Genomic DNA, 20,373 nt, shown 5'->3' on the forward strand with positions numbered 1-20,373 from the left:
ATACAGAGTACTGAGATTTGAGAAAATCTTTGTGATCGGTTTTCAGCCAGAAATTTGGCCGTTAAGGGGTCAAAGTTCAACGATTTGACCTTTGAAAACTCTACCAAACTCCTCCGACAATTTTGGGTCTTAACACTTGAAATTTTAGATACAGGTTCCTTGGACATGAATCTAACTTAATAACTTGATTTGAGCCCAAAACAATAAATGTTAAGGGGTCATAATAAGGGGTTAAAGTTTTAAAAAATTGGCCTTTTTTTTTTGCTCAACGTACACCTCCAAACACGCGGGCGACACCGGGCTGAAATGCTAGTATGTATATATATTTATATATATATATATATATATATATATATATATATATATATAAGACGAGGTGCCTTCAATAAGTTTGCAGACTTTGTTGTATGGGCATTTCATTAATATTGCACTCATGAAACTCTAGTCCCCTTCGAATTAATCTTCTATGGCTGCAATGCATTTGTTGCACCATTCCAACAACTTCTGAAAGCTCCATCGAAGTTATCTTTTGTGAGCATGTCAATGACCCTCGTCACAGCCTCTTTCATCTCCTCAATTGTCTAATAACGGCAGCCTCCAAAGTTTTTCTTGAGCTTATGGAACAATCATTTATCACAGGGGGCAAGGTCTGGACTATTGCGAGAGTGAGAAACTGTTTTGATGTCCACGTTGGTCAAATAGTTGGTGACAAGAATGAAGCTTTGGACTGGCGCATTCGTGCAAATCTTTCACATCTTCAATCTAATTTACTAATAGATCCTCTCTTCAACGGATTTACTCATATTTAGCAATTTGGTTTCAAATATTGCATAAATATTCAATAATTCTTTTCTCTTTACGCCCCCTTCCCATGTTTATTTCAATCTTCGCGAAGAAGTATGTACACAGTTCCATCACTGACACCATCGGTAAAACTATAGACACATAACGAATGATTGAAGTGCTTTATTTGGCCAATCAACTCTGGTCTTCTGACTTCCCTACTCCTTCCACGCCCCCATCATCCTTCACACACGCTCTGCAGTCCTTGAATCTCTTATGCCACCTAAAATCTGATGCTCGATTCATGCAAGCTGGTCCAAAAGCAGACTGAAGCATTTCATACGTTTCTGAGGCATTTTTTAAATTCACCAGCTGTGATAATCAGGCTTTAGTAGGGTGTATTCCAATTCCTGCTGTATCTGTTCATTTAAACCTGAAATCATAAAAATTGGCCAGTCATATCATAACATGTATAGCAATAACATACTGCATTGTCAAGAGTCTACAACAGTGTTAAATGCGTGTACAAAAAATCTACAAACTTATGGTTTTTTTTGTTTTGTTTTTTTTTCAATTTTCACCCCAAACAAGGCACAGTGCCACTTTGAAGCAGGGGGCTACAATTAGGGACTTAATTAGCGGGGTCATTATGAAGGGAGATGAGTAGAAAGATGTTTGTTAACATTACACTTGAACTTCTGCATATCATTGCAGTTGGGAAAGCAGAATCCCGGAAGAGAGTTCCAAAGACCCGCAGTTCTGGGGAAGAAACCATTGGAGTAAAAGGCTTGTTAGGTACCTGGTATAGCGATTAAATGAAACATAACCCAATTGGTCATGAGAAGTATTTAGCTTCGAAATGCCATGGCCTAAAACTTTTTTCTCTATCTTATTCTTTCCTTATTGATCTGCTGATATAATAAAGTTATATGTAACTTTTATTTCTCCTCTTTTATTTACTATAATTTATCTCATATATAGAAATCAGGTTTTATTCCCAATATGCGGCCCCTTGATTTTGGAGAATTTTCACTAAGGAAATACATTTAATCATTTAAAACCAGGACAAAACATACGCAAAATTCTGCTGATTGCTAATATGCCAAATATTTTGACTGGAGACTGGCAATATAGACAGACAGACACACGAAAATCTCTGCATCATATATTGATAAAACATAGCAGCGTTTCATCTTTTTCTTATTGTTTTTTGTTTAAAATTCCCGAACTTTTGTTCATCTCCAAGATTCGCGCTCGTTTTTCCTTTCTTTATTCTCTTCTTTCTAATATCCATTCGTTGATTCATCCTCCCTTTCTCCAGCATCCGCATCCGATATCGTTGCATCCTCATCCTTATCCTCCCACTTCTTCTGCTTCCACTAGAGCATCTTCACTTTCTTATCGTGGCCATATTCACCTGTTATACTGTCACCGACGCTGCTACAACGAACAACAGCTTTCTTCGCTACTGTCAACATCTTCGTCCTACGACGACTTTCCGCTGCTTTGAACGACCATTAGTTTATCTTCCTTGCTTTCTTTCTATTTCCTTTTATGCTGCGGCTACATAGCCAAATGCAATGGTAGCAATAAGACAGGTATAATAAGCGACGTATAATCAGAAACTTAAAAAAAAAACAGGAAGTTCCGAGTAAACAATCCCTCGTCAGTTATGCAGGTAAGCGCAGCCATCGCTGCGTCCTTGCTGACGGGGTCCATCGACGTCTCCACGCTGACGCAACAACCGGGAAACACGGCTTTCATAAACTTTACCAACAACGACAACAAAACCAATCAGGACATTGGTTACAGCAACAGCAACAGCAACGGTAGCGATGAATTCGGAAATAGCACATATTTCGACGAGGCCGAATATGTGGCCCGTTCCTACGGACCACGTTTCCTGAGTCCGGCGAAGGCGTGGGCTCTGTCATCTGTCTATGCATTCATCCTGTCAACGGGCCTCATGGGAAACATATGTACTTGCATTGTGATCTATAAGAACAAGGCAATGCACACAGCAACGAATTTCTACCTTTTCAGTTTGGCTGTATCCGACCTGACTACCCTGATATTCGGTAAGTACATATTGAGCATTAATAACATTAATGACAATAAAAAAGCATCCTACTACTAGTAGTACTACTACTATCTGCTACTACTACTAAAAATAAATAAAATAATAAAATAAATATATAAATTATAATATATATATACATATATATATATATATATAGATAGATAGATAGATAGATAGATAGCAATTTATAAAATATATATGGCGATTAAGCTACACTGAATATTCCGCGTTTAATCTACTCTAGGACTCTTCAGGCTTATGCGTATAAGCCTGAAGAGTCCTAGAGTGGATGAAACGCGGAATATTCAGTGTAGCTTAATCGCCATATATATTTTATAAATTGCTAACTAGCTCTACCTACACTTTTGAACACTTTTGAAGTAAATACTTAAAGTTTACGCATAAATCTATACTTTCGTATATTAATTTTATGTGAGTAAATTAAGTATATATATATATATATATATATATATATATAAGTATAATTACTTCATTTAATCACATAAATTAATATACGAAAGTATTATTTTATGCGTAAACTTTAAGTATTTATTTCAACAGTGCTCAATACATAAATAGAGCTAGGTAGTAAGTTATAAAAATATATATGGCAATTAAGCTACACAGAATATTCCGCGTTTCATCTAGCGTGGAGGAAACGCGGCATAAGCCTTATGAATCCTAGCGTGGATGAAACGCGGAATATTCTGTGTAGCTTAAATGCCATATATATTTTCATAACTTACTATATATATATATATATATATATATATATATATATATATATATATATATATATATGAAACTTTATCTGTGTATGTGTGTGTGTGAGTTCCTCCGCTATGGACTCGAAAACGGCTGGGGTGATTTTTATAGCGTTTCACACCAATTTACTTTATGTGTCTGTAATTGTTCTTAGATAGGCTTTATATCGGAATATTTTGATATGTACCAATAATCGATAGCCAATTTATGTACACCCCCTATCAAATCACCCAAAATCTATCATTAGGCATATCCCCAAATCCATTAGTAAAAGAATCAGTGACAATACTTCCAATCTTGAAACATTTAATAAACATAAATATTTCTATAACAGGGCCCTTAAGGATAGTGGATGCAAAAACACCCAAATTGAGTTCATAGAACCAACACACCCAAACACAAATACAAATAGAAACCGTAAGAGAAAAATCTTGTGGTACAATCCCCCTTTTAATCTGAAACTTAAAACAAATCTAGGAATGACATTCTTAAACATAATTAAAAAGCACTTCCCTATTAATAACATACTACATAAAATTTTCAATAAAAATACAATAAAACTTAGTTATAGCTGTAATGAAAACCTTGAAAAAATAATTAAAAAACATAATAACAAAATATTAAACAAAAATAGCACACCCATTGCTACCGAAAGTTGTAACTGTAGAATTAAATCAAAATGCCCTCTTAAAGGAAATTGTCAAATTACTTCTGTAGTGTACCAAGCAACTATTTCTACTAAGGAAAATCCGAATGAAAAAAAATATTACATAGGAATGACAAATAACAATTTTAAAGAAAGATTTACCGGTCACAAGTGCTCTTTTGAAAATAATGAATACAAAAATAGAACTTCCTTGTCTAAATATTACAATGAACTAGTAGAGCAAGGTTACTCCCCAATAGTAAATTGGAAAATTTTAAAGAAAGCGAAAACCTGTTCATCTTTAAACTCGCCTTGCTACCTATGTCTTTATGAGAAATTATTTATACTTACTTTTAGAGAAAGAGATAAATTATTAAATAAGAAGCACGAAAATTCAATTAATTGCAAACATTATAAAACCCATCTTTTAAGTAATTTAGTTTAGATATAAAATTTAAATAAATTAAAAATTGTCACTGATTTCTATAATTTATTAAAATTCTATTAATATACTTTCTCCTCTCCTGATTTCATTCTTTACTTCTCCTATCTTATATACCTGTGTGTCTATGTGTATATGTATGTGTCTATGTATTTATTTTATGACCGTGTGTACTTAGATCTATATATTTCTATATTATTTGGTATACCCTCCCATGTTTATTCAATCCATTTGTATGTTTCTATGTGTGTATGCATCTATCTGTACCCTTGCCAAATTATTTGTATTCTTATGTATTTCTATATATATAATTTATGTAAATTATACATATTTATGTGTGAGTATATATATATATGTGTGTGCGTTGTTGTTTATCATATATCTTATATACCTGTGTGTCTATGTGTATATGTATGTGTCTATGTATTTATTTTATGACCGTGTGTACTTAGATTTATATATTTCTATATTATTTGGTATACCCTCCCATGTTTATTCAATCCATTTGTATGTTTCTATGTGTGTATGCATCTATCTGTACCCTTGCCAAATTATTTGTATTCTTATGTATTTCTATATATATAATTTATGTAAATTATACATATTTATGTGTGAGTATATATATTTGTGTGTGCGTTGTTGTTTATCAGTATATGATTGTGTGCATATATTTGTGTATTTTTTGTATGTATGTGTATACATAAGATTATATATATATATGTATGTATGTATATATATATATATATATATATATATATATATATATATATGTATATATATGCTTATTAGTATGTCGGTTGGTTCTCTGTGAGTATATACATATGTATCTTATCATTTTTAATTTGGGTACTACCTACCTGTGCGTCGCTATTTTTGAGTATTTCGTTGATTTAATTACTTCTTTTGCCTGAATATATTTATAGGTAAGTGTACTTGTATCTGCGTTATTAGTAATCTGGTATTGAATGTATTTTTTTGTGATTTAATATGACTTTATATCTATACTTAAATAGCTTAAACTTCCAACTTAATAGTATAGTTACACCTTTACTTATGTGCATGTATATGTATATATATATATATGTATATATATGTGTGTGTATGTGTGTGTATATTTGGATATATATATATGTGTGTGTGTGTATATATATATATTTGTATTGTATTCTTTTTATATACATAAATATTAGTAGTTTTTTATTTATAATTATTGGACCTATTTAATTTATTTAATCCCCTCTTATGGCTAAATATGTTATATTAAAAAGATAATAAATATTAATTTTATTCTGTTTTTATTATTATTATTATTATTATTATTATTATTATTATTATTATTATTATTATTATTATTATTATAATTACTATTATGTTTATTGTTATTAATAATAATTTTAATATTGTTTTATCATTATTTTTTTCTTTTATTCATATATTTATCTAATAAAAACGCGAAAACTTTAAACTTATATCATTTAGCATAAAGGGCCTAATTAATGGTAGACGTATGTTTGAATTGCGTTGATTTTACTCGTGGACGTATGTAAGAGGATAAATATGCTAGCCGAATACATTCACTGCCTTTTTTGACACGTTCATTTCTGACGCTTGGATTGTATCTTCTGTTTGTTTTTGTAATAATATGTTTCATTACTGAATTGTATAATTGTTCATAAATTGGTTGACACGCAGATTTTTTTCTTTTTCTTTTTCTATATACTGTCAAATTCTTACTTTCTCTCTTTCTCTATTTAACTAGATCTCATTATTCTCTCCTTTTCCTTCTAGTTCTTATTCTCTTTATTATAACCATTTATTTCTTTTTTCTTTTCTTCTCCATATCATATATATATATATATATATATATATATATATATATATGTATATATATATATGTATATATTTTCTCTATTCTTTTTCTCTCTATTTTGTTTTCTCTATATTTTCTTTCTCTATTTCTGTCTCTATTCCTTTTTTCTTTTCTCAATCACTCTCTCCCCATTGTAATCTTTTAACTTTATTTAAATTGCCTCTCCCTTTTTACTTTTTTATTTAATTAAAGTCCTGTGTTTTAAGTTTTTTAACTCCAACTTCTAAAGAGTTCCTACCTAAAATAAAAATCCATTATTCATTGAACTTTTGAATAGTCAAGTCGCTGCCTGATGATATCTGTTGTTTGATTGAAACAAGTGGCTATTTGTAGCAGCGGGATGTGAGCATGTTTATATAACAATAAACAAGTATATATATATATATATATATATATATTTACATGTATATTTACATGTATATATATTCATAGGCATGTATAAACATATGCATTTTATATATATGTGTGTGTGTGTGATTGTATATGTGGGTGTAAATATTTACATTATATATATATATTGTATATATTTTATATATATACATGTTTGTATATATATATATATATATATATATATATATATATACATATATTGATATATATATATATATATATATATATTAAGTAATGTGATTTATAATTTAAAATTTAAAAATCAAATTTTAATTAAATTAAAAATCAGTTTCATAAGAAGGAACAACAACAAAATCATATATCTGTACGATCGTTTCGGAAAACAATGCTTTTTATTGTGGTATACATCAAGTTATGTAGAATAATTATATATAGTTTTTTGGTAAGCAAGGTCTCCTCATCAGCAAATTTAGGAGGGTTTTTATTGAATTTAAAAGACACCATAAATAAACCTAGCATTAAAAGTAAGGCAGATGAATCTGAAAAATTGAAATAAAAGGTCTGGATTTAAAATTTATAAGAAAATTAATATGGGTTAGAGATAGAAATAAGTAGAGAAAAATATATATTTTTGAATTTACATAATAAATTTGCTTTAAAAATATATAGAGATATTTACCTTTTAATTTTTCTTTTTTTGAAATCAGGAACTGTGGTTAAAGTAGTCATTTAGATGTTTGCTATAGCTTTTTATCTTATTGAATGATGAATTTTAAAACGGGGGACGCTCGTGCAATAAATTGTTTCCGTTAGCGTATTTTTGATTTAAAGACGCTACGGTTTATATATAGAGAGAATATTTTTATTACAAGTTTTAAGGGGAGATAATTGTCATGTGTTCTTGACTTTATTTATTATTTATTTTACGGGTCTAAGGGAGGTAATTAGTCTAACTTAATTTATTAAAAAAATAATAATAATAATTGTAATTTATTTTTACTAATAAGTAATTTTTAATGATTTAAGGTGGTTTATATTTATTAAATTTAAACCAACGTTTATGACTACATGTCAGAAGCTCCTGTCTTGAATTTAATAGTTTGGTTGTACTTTTTATATCTTCATATTTTAAAATTTTTAGGGTCTCTTTTGTACATAGTGCACAAAATTTATCTCCTGGTTTATATGATTTGCAAGTCTCAATTATTTGCCATTTTAAGTTGAAAGAAATATTGCTGTTTTTTAGTTGCCAAATATAGTTGGATAGAGTAGTTTGGTTTGACAGAGAGTTATTTTTAAAAGAATGTTTGTGCGTTGAAATTCTATGTTTTATTAGGCCAGATGCGGAACCAATATATATTACCTCTTGATTGTTGTGATTATTTTCCGTTAGGTCTATTGTTGGGTTATTATGTGGTGGGTTGATTAGTACTGGATCGGTAGATTGATTTAAGTTGGTGTTATTATTTAATCTGGTAGTTGAGTTATGGCTGTTAATAGGTTCATGTAGATTTGGAGTTTTTGATACTGTGCAGCTATAGATAACATTTTTAATTTTACATGAGCCTTGTAGGGGACATTTATTTTTTCTTCTACAGTTACAGTCCGATGTATTTTGTATAGTTGTATTTTGTAGTTTATTAATTTTTTTATTGTTAGAGCTAATTATTTTCTGATGAAGGTTAGGCATAGTAGAGTAAGAGACTTTAATTGTGTTCTTATTGAAAATTTTATTATATCTATGGGAGGCTTTAAAGTTCTTATCTAATATTTTAAAAAATTCTCTGGCTATGTTTGTTTCTAGGTTTTTGGAATATGGGGGGTTGAACCATAGGATCTCCTTGTGTCTATTATTACGTTTACGGGTTTTGGTTTGCTGTTTATTTGTATTATTATCTAATATTTGCAGTTTGGTTTCATCTTTTTTTGTCTCTTGGTTATTTTTCTTAACTCGTATACGGGAAGACATTGCCATATTATATGTTATTACGCTCTTAATAGGTTTATTTTCAATGCAGTTTATGTTTCTATCATTTTCATTTATGAATTTAATTTGTGAATTATATCCAGAGTTTTTAAGGGCCTCATTATAGTGATTTCAAAAAAAGAAAAATTAAAAGGTAAATATCTCTATATATTTTTAAAGCAAATTTATTATGTAAATTCAAAAATATATATTTTTCTCTACTTATTTCTATCTCTAACCCATATTAATTTTCTTATAAATTTTAAATCCAGACCTTTTATTTCAATTTTTCAGATTCATCTGCCTTACTTTTAATGCTAGGTTTATTTATGGTGTCTTTTAAATTCAATGAAAACCCTCCTAAATTTGCTGATGAGGAGACCTTGCTTACCAAAAAACTATATATAATTATTCTACATAACTTGATGTATACCACAATAAAAAGCATTGTTTTCCGAAACGATCGTACAGGTAATTGATTTTGTTGTTCCTTCTTATGAAACTGATTTTTAATTTAATAAAAATTTGATTTTTAAATTTTAAATTATAAATCACATTACTTAATATTGAATTAGCTCTAGGACATTTAACTATCGAGCTTATTATATATCTAAATTACAACGAGCTCTTTCTATTTCCTGTATTTTAATTAAACTAGTAATTTCACTGTTACATTAAAATACACTCAGCTCTTTAGACTATTCTTCTAATCTCCTTTAAATTTATATATATATATATATATATATATATATATATATATATATATATATATATATATTAAAAAGATCGTATCACGTCCAGGTAACCTACATCTAAATTTTCAAGTGTTTAGACCCAAAATTAGCGGAGGAGTGTGGTAGAGTCTACAAAGGTCAACTCTTTCAACTTTGACCTCTTCGCAGCCAAACTTTTGCCAATAACTGATTAAAAAGCTTGCTGCATGTCTGAATACACTTTATGTAAAATTTCAAATGTTGCTGAATAGTTTGCTAGAGACCGCAAACGCCAAATCGTTTTTTTAACTTTGATTCATTTGTAGAAAAGGTTTCGTCCAAAACACGATTGAAAAATTTGCCTTATGTCTAAATACACTTTATGTAAAATTTCAAATGTTTAGACCAAAAATTGGTTGAGAGGTCAAATATATATATATATATATATATATATATATATATATATATATATATATATATATATATATATATATATATAATTTATAAAATATATATGGCGATTAAGCTACACTGAATATTCCGCGTTTCATCCACTCTAGGATTCCTCAGGCTTCGCCGAATATTCAGTGTAGCTTAATCGCCATAAATATTTTATAAATTACTAACTATCTCTACCTACGTATTGAGCACTTTTGAAGTAAATAGATAAAGTTTACGCATAAATTTATACTTTCGTGTATTAATTTTATGTGAGTAAATAAAGGCATTATATATATATATATATATATATATATATATATATATATAGTGAATAAATGACAAAAAATATATTCCAAAATTCATGATGTTTACCATTTTATAATTTATTCCTTCAATTCATTTGATATTTACAATTCTTGGCAGTATCTGTTTCGTAGCGCAAAATCAATCACTTTATTATTATGTCAATCAGTGAATCGATTATGCCATTAACTTTTCAGAAGAAATAGCAACAATCAATCCATCAATTTTTTTTATGAGTTACGGGGATAATAGATTCACTGATTTATATAATTATTAAGTGATTGGTTTTGCGCTACGAAACAGATACTGTAAATATCAACGGAATTAAAGGAATAAATTATAAGATGGTCAACATCATGAATTTTGGAATATAGTTTTTGTCATTTATTCACTATATTGATCTGTAATTACATTGAGCTTCTTAAATAAGGATTGGTATATATTATAAGAAAATATATTTCTACAGAAAAAAAAAATTATAATGTTAATATACAACTGATTTATTTACATCGCCGTTGTTATAATTATTGTTATTTCATTAATAAACCTTAATGAGGAGACATATTTCATGTATCTGTTTTTAATATTTGCTTTAACAGTGACCGAAATCCCGAAAGGGTGAAACACTAGTGTCTGTAGGTATTTAATTATTATAGTAAAAAATAATTATGGCAGCCCTTTTAAGAAATTAGTTTCTTATCGTTGAGCACTTTCAGTGGAGAAGAGTTTGAGAATAAATTATGAAAATATATCTGGCAATTAAGCACAGGAAGTTGTCATATACATTTTCACAACTTACTACATATATATATATATATATATATATATATATATATATATATATATATATATATATATATATATATATATATATATATATATACCCAAAACGTTTTGATGGGGAGGAGACTAAAACTTGCTGCTATGGTTTCAAATGATCTGAAATAACAACTTTCAGTTGAATTAAAGTCGGTCAATTTAGCTCTTATGCATAGATCATCGTATAACGATTAGATCACTGTCTGACTCATGTAAATGAACATTTAAAATTAAAATGTTTAAATTCAACGTTATTTCACGCGGTTAATGGTAGCCGAATTGATTAGGTCTTCGGTAATCGAGCCAGAGATGTCTCGTGTTGCGGGGTTCAAATCGTTCGACTGGTATTAATCGTGACACCCTGCACTGAAGATTCCCGAAAGGATGAAACGCTAGTGTCTGTAGGTATTTAATTATTATAGTAAAACATAAGTATATATATATATATATATATATATATATATATATATATATATATATATATATATATATATATACTAGTAAAAGTACCCGTCGTTGACTGGGTTCAAAAACAACCTACAGGAAATGGACTCTGGTTTATGAAAGTATGATAGGTTATGAAAAGGAAGGGTTGTAAAGAGATAGCTTCGAATTTGGGGGTATTAAAACCAAAGCAAAATATAATGAAAGTAAGAATAAAATAGATAAACCCCATAATTTATTATACCATACCTGTTCACACTGAAACACTTGTCACAATATTCTGTGGATATATATTAAAAAACCTTGTTAAACTTTGTGACATATTTCCATTCTATGAGGTCAGGCGCGAACGTACATGTACATCAATATCAAAAACACTTGTAAACTTTTTTTTTAATTTTTAATTTTTTTATTTCCATACTTTGTGGACCAGGCGCGAATGCAGACCCCACAATTTTAATGAACCACCGTTCTGGCAGATCAAACATACCATTCCTGTGTCTCGATACATCTTCTATCATTATATGTGATTAGTTTTCTATAATAGTCAACCATATAAGAGCCTATTCGTGACCAGACATAGACACACACGCACACACACATGCACACAGAGACATTCAGCTTTATATTATAGATATACTAGCAGGGGTGCCCAGCATTGCTCGGGTGTTCGGAGGTGTATGCTGTGCAAAAAAACAAAAAAAATGGTTAATTTTTTAAAACTTTGACCCCTATTATGACCCCTTAAAATTTATAGTTTCGGGCTCAAATCACTTTATTAAGTTAGATCCAGGTTCAAGGAACCTATATCTAAAATTTCAAGTGTCTAGACCCAAAATTGTCGGAGGAGTTTGGTAGAGTTCTTAAAGGTCAAATCGTTTAAATTTGACCCCTTAACAGCCAAATTTCTGGCTGACACCCGTCACATCGATTTTCCCAAATCTCAGTACCCGGTATTTCAAATTTCGAGTCTATAGACTAAAAATTGACAGGGTTATTGCGTAGAGAAATGTACACAGACAGACAGACAGGCACACAGACAGACAGTAGACAGACAGACAGACACGTTCACTTTTATAGATATATAGATATACTCGTAGCCAAATTGATTATTGAAATGCTAATATCTTTGGTTCTATGCGACGAAACTACATCAAAATTTTCAGGCTTTCGAAGATTACAATATTATTCTTTGTTTAAAATTTTATGACAATTGGTTAAAAAGAACCTATATTTTTAGATTAATAAGATATGCCCAAATTTGCTTACATTTTTATATATAATGTTCTGCAAACAAGCTTCAGTTTTGCTGCTCGGGTTGTCTCCCTTGTGACTTGTCAGGTCACTAATGTAACAATTAAATGGCAAAAGTTTATATTTCAAATTTTATAATGCTGACCAATCTTACGATATATTTTTTTCAAGTACGTTCACATTTACAATTCTTTACAACAATTTTTTCGGAAATCATTGATTTTATTATTATATCAATTAATGAATCTATTCTGCCCTTAACTCCTCAGAAGAAATAGCAACTATCAATCTATTAAAAGAAATAAAGAAAAATGGCGTAATAAAAGAAATAATAAAAGGTCAATTGTAATTTTCCTCTAATTTTCTGATTTTGCAGTCATGCACAAATGCATTTTATTTTATTTTAATTGATTTGATTTTATTTTAATTGATTGATAGTTGCTATTTCATCTGTGAAGTTAAGGGCAAAATAGATTCATTGATTGATATGATAATCAAATGAATGATTTTGTGCTACAAAAGCAGTCGCCGTCAAGAAGTGTGCATGTCAAATATACTTGATGGGATAAATTGTAAGATGGTCAACATCATGAAATTTGGAATATAGACTTTTGTCATTTATTTGTTATATTCTTTGTAATTGCATTGAACTCCTTAAATAAGGATTGGTATAAATAAAAGGTGAAATATAATTGAAAATAAATTATTTCCACAAAAATATATATGTGTGTGTGTGCGCGCGCGTGTGTGTGTGGGCGCACGCGTGTGTGTGTGTGTAATATGTGCTCTTGTTGGTTGCATATTTTTGTATTTTTGGTAGGCTGAGAAGATATAAGGATGAAAAAACGCTAGCTCTTTTTTTTTACACAGTGGTCACCACTTATCAAGACCCGGAAGCCACTCAGGGATAAGGGTTATTGCAAGTACATTACGTTAGTGTGGAGATTTGATGAAGTGTTTACTTAATTACATTAGGAATTTGTTAACGTTGGAGTTGAACACATCCAAGTTGTAGTCAGGTGGGAAGCAGGCAGACGGAACAGAGTTCTACAGGCGTGCAGTTCTAAGAAAGAAGCTTTGTTCATGGAATCCGTGTTTTGATTTAGGCACAGATAAAGAGTGGGGGAAATCTTTCACAGTGGATTCAGCTAGACGGGTGTTTTTCGTGAAAGATTGGCGAGGGGGGGGCAGAGATTGGAGTTCAGACGAGCACCTGCCATGGAAATAACGATAAAACAAGGATAGGTTCGCAACGTCTCTTCTGTGGGAGAGAGGTTGCAGGGTAGAGAAAAGGGCATCCCCCATTAAGCCACGAAGTCTATTTTGTACTCTGTCAAGGCAGGATAGGCTGTTTTTAGCAGCTCCTGCCCAGACAAATAGTAGGTAATAACTAAGAGTATGATAACACTAACATATACTACACTACTTTGCAAAGGAGAAGATAGTGCCTGGTAGGGTGTATAATGATACTTGCAAAGAAATTACCTTTCCCCACGCAAATATAGGAGGCATTACCTAGGATGGCCTACCCATAAAAAGAGAAGGTAAAGCCTGTGAGTATGGTATCATTGAAAAAGAGAACATATTACATTGCGCTCCACTCAAAAACAGGAAGTAATTCCCGAGAAGACAGTCCTTAACAAAAGAACCATTACCGCATGTATAAAACGATTATAAAATAATAGATTAAATCAGGATTTTTTTTTCGTGTAAAAGCTCCAAGTTATAAAATTTTTATCTTTTATAGTTCCTTATCATAACTTTCCAGACCTCATCTTCGACCACTTGGTCAAGGCTAGGCGTAGGCCGAAGAGCGACACGTAGTTCTTCAGCAGTGCCGAGCCACTCTGAAACATACTTCCTCGGTCCAGTGGCCTTTCACGGCTTTCCAGAAAGGAAATATACAGGGAATTAGTCAGGGGAGGATTGATGATGACGCGCACTGTGGGTTCCTGGGATGGTCGAAGGAGAAGATCTGCTCTGAATGGAGTTGGGCACCTGGCGACTTGCTCGCAACGTATTGCCCCTCGATGCCATGCAATACAGTGCCAACATAATGGCGACATCCGTTTGTCCCGCTGTAGTTTATTTAAAGACGAAACGATCAAGCATGCTTTCTTTGAATACCCCGAAATTCAACGGCACTGAGGGTATGCCAACGAGGTGGGGGCTCGTATCGATCTCGAACATCCTCACCCGCTAAATATTTCTTACATTATCGATAACGTCGGCCCGCCGCGGAACAGGCAGAGACGGATAGTGTTTCTCGCAATCTTGGCTATAGCACGGATTATGGAATGAGCGTCGTGCTTAAGAGTGGACCGATGAATTGAATCTTTTGCTGATCAGGATCGGATCGTGCTCCTCAAGCACCAGGTGAAGGTCAAGATCACATGTGATAGAAAAATATTACATTCCCCGGAGTTTGAAAGATGGTGGATAAGAGTGGGAAGCGTGTTTGAGAAGAGGAGCCAAATACGAGTACGGTTTCCCCGCATAAGCATGGAGCACCCGGTTCAAGGTCTTCTCTAACCCAGCCCTTTGAGTAAGTTTTTAAGCTTCTAGGCTCTTAGCTAGTAGAGTGAATGTGCTCCCCCTTCCAGGATTTCCACTCCCAAGTTTGATTTTTTTTGCATCCTTGACCATTATCCCCAATAGGCACGTATCTTGGAAAGAGTTTATTAACTCCTAAATTTCCTTTCTTTCTTTTTACCCACACTTAGATCACACTCCTACTTAGAGAATGGCATGCTTCTTTACGGCAAACCTAAAAACATTGGGTGGTTTATTATTTAGAAAGGGTTGGAAGGGCCTTACTAACCATTTTTTATAGTTTCTTATTTATTCGCCATTTCCTCGCTAATGAAATTTATTACTGTAAATAATTCAATAATACTTTTTCAATTTGGATTTATATTAAGTAAGACAGCTCATGAAGTGAATGTGGTATTGTGGTGACTACGATATTTCTAGTTAGGCTAGACAATTTTTAGTGTTTGAGATCCAGGATAACCAACGACATTCATTATCCCCGCAATTTTTAATGACCTTGTGCCTGATTTGTTCAGTATATATATTTTTTTATATTTTGTGCAATAAATCTTTCAAAGTTTGGTATCTAGTCTCTCCATCATAACGTCTTTACTACTGATGAAATTAATGTTTAAAAACAAATATTTAATTTTGAAATACAATAAAAGAAAAGAATACAGCGTCGTTAACGGGAGAGATGAAGAGAGAGAGAAATGGGTCGTGAGAGACCAAGTGAAAATGAAAGACAGCCAGTTAGCTTACTAGTCATTCTCTCGCTCTCTCTCTCCCTCTCTCTCCACCCCCCCTTCTTGGTTATATCTCCTGGTAAGAATTCTAGTCAAGGATGTTAGTTTTATGTACAGAAGTGTTTAGTAAGTTGCACAATGTGTATTAAATCATTATTAATATCGACGAAACTATTGCACATATATAGAAAACATAAGACAATAAAAGTATAAATGAATAGCACTAAACATCAATTTATTATGGACTCTTTAAAAAACAGTTATGTTAATAAGCAATGAAATGACAGTTTTTAGATTGTTCGTCTCTACTATACGTATACTATTTTACAATGCTATGTTGTTTTCTCATATTTAAATGCCAATAACTTGTTTTGAGTGGTAATATAGGTATAATTAATTTATAAAAAGATGTGCACTCTTCATTTTGATTATAATGCTAATAAATATAGTTATATCACTGACTACATTTATATGGCAAAGTGCCCAGGTAAATAATGGTCTCGAGAATACGAGGCTTGAAAGATTTTACCATAAGTACTACTATATCTACTATATTTCTAAGATCTAGAGACCAGGCAAGAAAAAGAGTTTAAGAGATTGTTGGTTGGATAATGAACACCACATATTTGAAACACTAGATGACATTAAATTACTCTAAATGGGGTGGCTCAACAAGTATTAAATAACATTAAACTTAAAGCGAACAATGTATTTATACACGGAGCACCGTCTTTTTTTATAGTACACATATGAGCATGCATGCACACACACACACACACGCGCACACACACGCGCACACACACACACAACCGCATATATAGCTCTACCTACGTATTGAGCACTGTTGAAGTAAATACTTAAAGTTTACGCATAAATTTATACTTTCGTACATTAATTTATGTGAGTAAATGAAGTGTTTATATATATATATATATATATATATATATATATATATATATATATATATATATTGAGATTGTCGGACTGACATCCTCATCTTAGTTGTTATAGTCACAACGTTTCGGCCGTATATATATATATATATATATATATATATATATATATATATATATATATATATATATATATATGTTTTAAAAATAATAAATAAATAAAAATGTCATATACGTCCAAATAAAAAGGGCGACTTTCTAAGTAAATAAAAAAAAAAATGAGCTCCGAGGCGGAGCCAATATTAACCGTATGTATCGCTTGAAAAATAACAACAATAACAATATATATATATATATATATATATATATATATATATATATATATATTTATATATATATATATTTATATATATATATATATATATATATATATAATCTAAAGAAGCGTTGATATTTTTAAAGATATATATATATAATAAAATAAATGAAATAAATGCAGTTATAATTACTAGGCGTACTAATTTCAACATATCGGCACTAAAATTCACAATTACAAAATAAGATTCAAATATATAGCATCGAAAAAACAAGAAACCTTAACTTAAATTGTTAAATGAAACACGAGGATTATCAGCTGTTTTCGATGTAACCGTTTCGCTGATTTAAAAGCAGGAGAACTGTTAAATTCATGACTCTACAGAGCAAAATACGACTTGCCCAATAACAAAATTTAGACATAATCCAGGCATTATTTTACTGATGTGTGTATATATATATATATATATATATATATATATATATATATATATATATATATATATATATATTTGCAGCAAGTAATTATTCAAGCACGTCTGATTGGACACGACAGACTTATTCTTTTTTCCGATTTTTTGGGATATCTTTTCAATTCGCCGAGCGGTCTTTATTGTTTCAGCTGGCATATGTATAAAATGGCGCCCAAAAGTTGTTGTTCAGCCATATACTTCTCAAGCGCTTTCTCTCGATGCATCTGAAAGCGCTTGAGAAATATATGGCTGAACAACAACTTTTGGGCGTTATTTTATACATGCCAGCTGAAATTTAAAAGAAAAGACCGCTCGGCGAACGGGAAAGATATCTAAAAAAAATCGGGAAAAAGAATAACTCTGTGTTCAATCAGACGTGCTTTAATATATATATATATATATATATATATATATATATATATATATATAGAGAGAGAGAGAGAGAGAGAGAGAGAGAGAGACACATACACACACATAGACAGACAGAGTGCGTGTGTGGGGGCGTTTTTAAGAGAGAGAGAGAAAAGAAAGTTCTTTGCTCGTTTGTAGTCAGGCGAGTTCTTGTTGCGAATGTTTTACAGGAGTGCACCAGAGATTATATCTCACCCGAGCAGCTATTATTCCAACGTTACACCCATTTACACACCGTCACACCCACGAATCAGCTTTTGCTGATAAATTATTACTGCGTTTTGACATTTAGAAAGGCGCATGAGCTAGTGCGTGGTTAGGCGATTGTCGGACGTTGAAGAAATTGGAACCTGCCTCGCTCTCTCTCTGACCGACTGACTGACTTTTTCTTTGTGAGGATTTTCTTTATAAAAGCATACTTTTCTTGTCGCTTCTTCTCAACGTTGCAGCCGAGAAACAGAGCAAAGGAGTTCAAAAGATTTTGATCATCAATATTCTTTGAGGTGCTGCCAAAAATGGTTGTATCGTCTGCATAGATATCGACAAATGATCGCAGAATATGACTAGGAAGATTTGTCGCTAGAAGCAGCTACATTGATGAGCCGTAGAAACAGTAAAACATGTATTTTGCTGACTATATATGTATATGTGTGCAGTTATGCATGTAGGTTTATAATATATATATATATATATATATATATATATATATTATATTATATTATATTATATTATATTATATTATATTATTCCGTGTATACAATTATGATTTTAAGGTGATATATTATGTATACATTTTTAGTATTTACATCAGCAGAGCTTAATACGCGAGTAGAGCTAAATATTAAAATATGAATGTATATTTATGCCATTTATTAAACTTCACAAGGGACATACACGTCTTCTTTGAAATCTTAACATAGTATTTTTGTTGACTATCTGTTCTATGGCAACTCAGTGCATGTAAATCATGTCCACATTGTCCAAAAAGGAATCATCATAAGTTTCTGAGTAGATTTACTCTGGGAGAGCCAGCATGCTTCCACCCTGTCTCTTGGCCTCTAAGTTATAGCACTAGATCAGCTTTCATTGCAGATCACCTAAGCATCTGGAACCGTGGTACGTGATTTGATCAGCTCGACCGTCTCTCTGTTGTCATGACAGCATCGTTCTTGCTGATCTCTGAACAACCTGGGAACAAACTTCGTGCAAATCTTTCGCATCTTCATTATATGTTGCTGTTCATTTGAACCTGAAATTATTAAAATTGTTCTATATCATCTCATAAGATGTATAGCAATAACATACTGAAGTTTTAAGAGTCTACGACAATTTTAAATGTTGAAATTTTAAGTGTTGAAACCTATTTAAGGCACCTCGTAAGAATAATAATATAAAAATCGGAGATCGAAGCAGAATTATACAAAGATTGTTCATTTATCTCGAGCAGCTCTCGCTGTTCTTTTAAATATCAACAAAAGTTTATAAAACGTAAAAATGATAAAATAATACGTGATGTAAAAGGTTATCGCAGTGTTCATACCAGCCAAAATTAGCCCTGGCTTGAGTCTGTCAACATCAACGATTATTTTTTCCTTAGGATCAGGTATCATTCGTTTCGAACCTAAGAAGCTATTCTCCCATGCATTATCTCCTTTTTTTCAGAAAAAGAAGTTAATTAAATGCCGATCCTTTGATATATCTCGTACCGGGAAATCAATCTCAGCTAGACGAAGATTATTTTCCACCACTAATATTACTTATTATATTATTTTCCACTCACTAATATTACTAATGATTACTATATTGTCCAATTTCTACTGTACACTCTTCAACCCTTATCCTTGAGTGGCCTCTCGGCCTTGATAATGTGGTGATGCCTATGTAAAAAAAAAACAAAAAAAAACTTTCCAACTTTATGCGTATTAAAACTTTCGATAGGGTAAAATCCAGAGTCAAACAAGCCTTCAAGACTTCACCTTGTAATTATGATGCTTGCGTATCACACCCTGCTCAGCCGATCGCTTTAATCCATAATGTGCCAAGTTAATTTCTAAATGATTTCCACTGAAGCTATTCACGTTTCTTCCTTAATTCAATTTGCTTTTGTATTGTTGTACAGAAAGTAT

General features: G+C 31.3%; 1 protein-coding gene across 1 annotated transcript in view; it reads left to right on the forward strand.

Moving 5' to 3' along the window:
- The first annotated feature begins 2,192 nt into the window (after nt 1-2,192).
- The window catches only part of LOC145286235 (neuropeptides capa receptor-like), a 277,814-nt gene continuing 259,633 nt past the window's right edge, over nt 2,193-20,373 (forward strand). Inside the window, exon 1 of the mRNA XM_080135055.1 lies at nt 2,193-2,861. Coding sequence (XP_079991181.1) covers nt 2,456-2,861 — 406 coding nt within the window. The 5' untranslated portion in view covers nt 2,193-2,455. The remainder of the gene's footprint in view (nt 2,862-20,373) is intronic.

The sequence above is a fragment of the Euprymna scolopes genome, chromosome 10, assembly GCF_053919585.1.
Source record: "Euprymna scolopes isolate OS-2025 chromosome 10, ASM5391958v1, whole genome shotgun sequence".
NCBI classification, from domain to species: Eukaryota; Metazoa; Mollusca; class Cephalopoda; order Sepiida; family Sepiolidae; genus Euprymna; species Euprymna scolopes.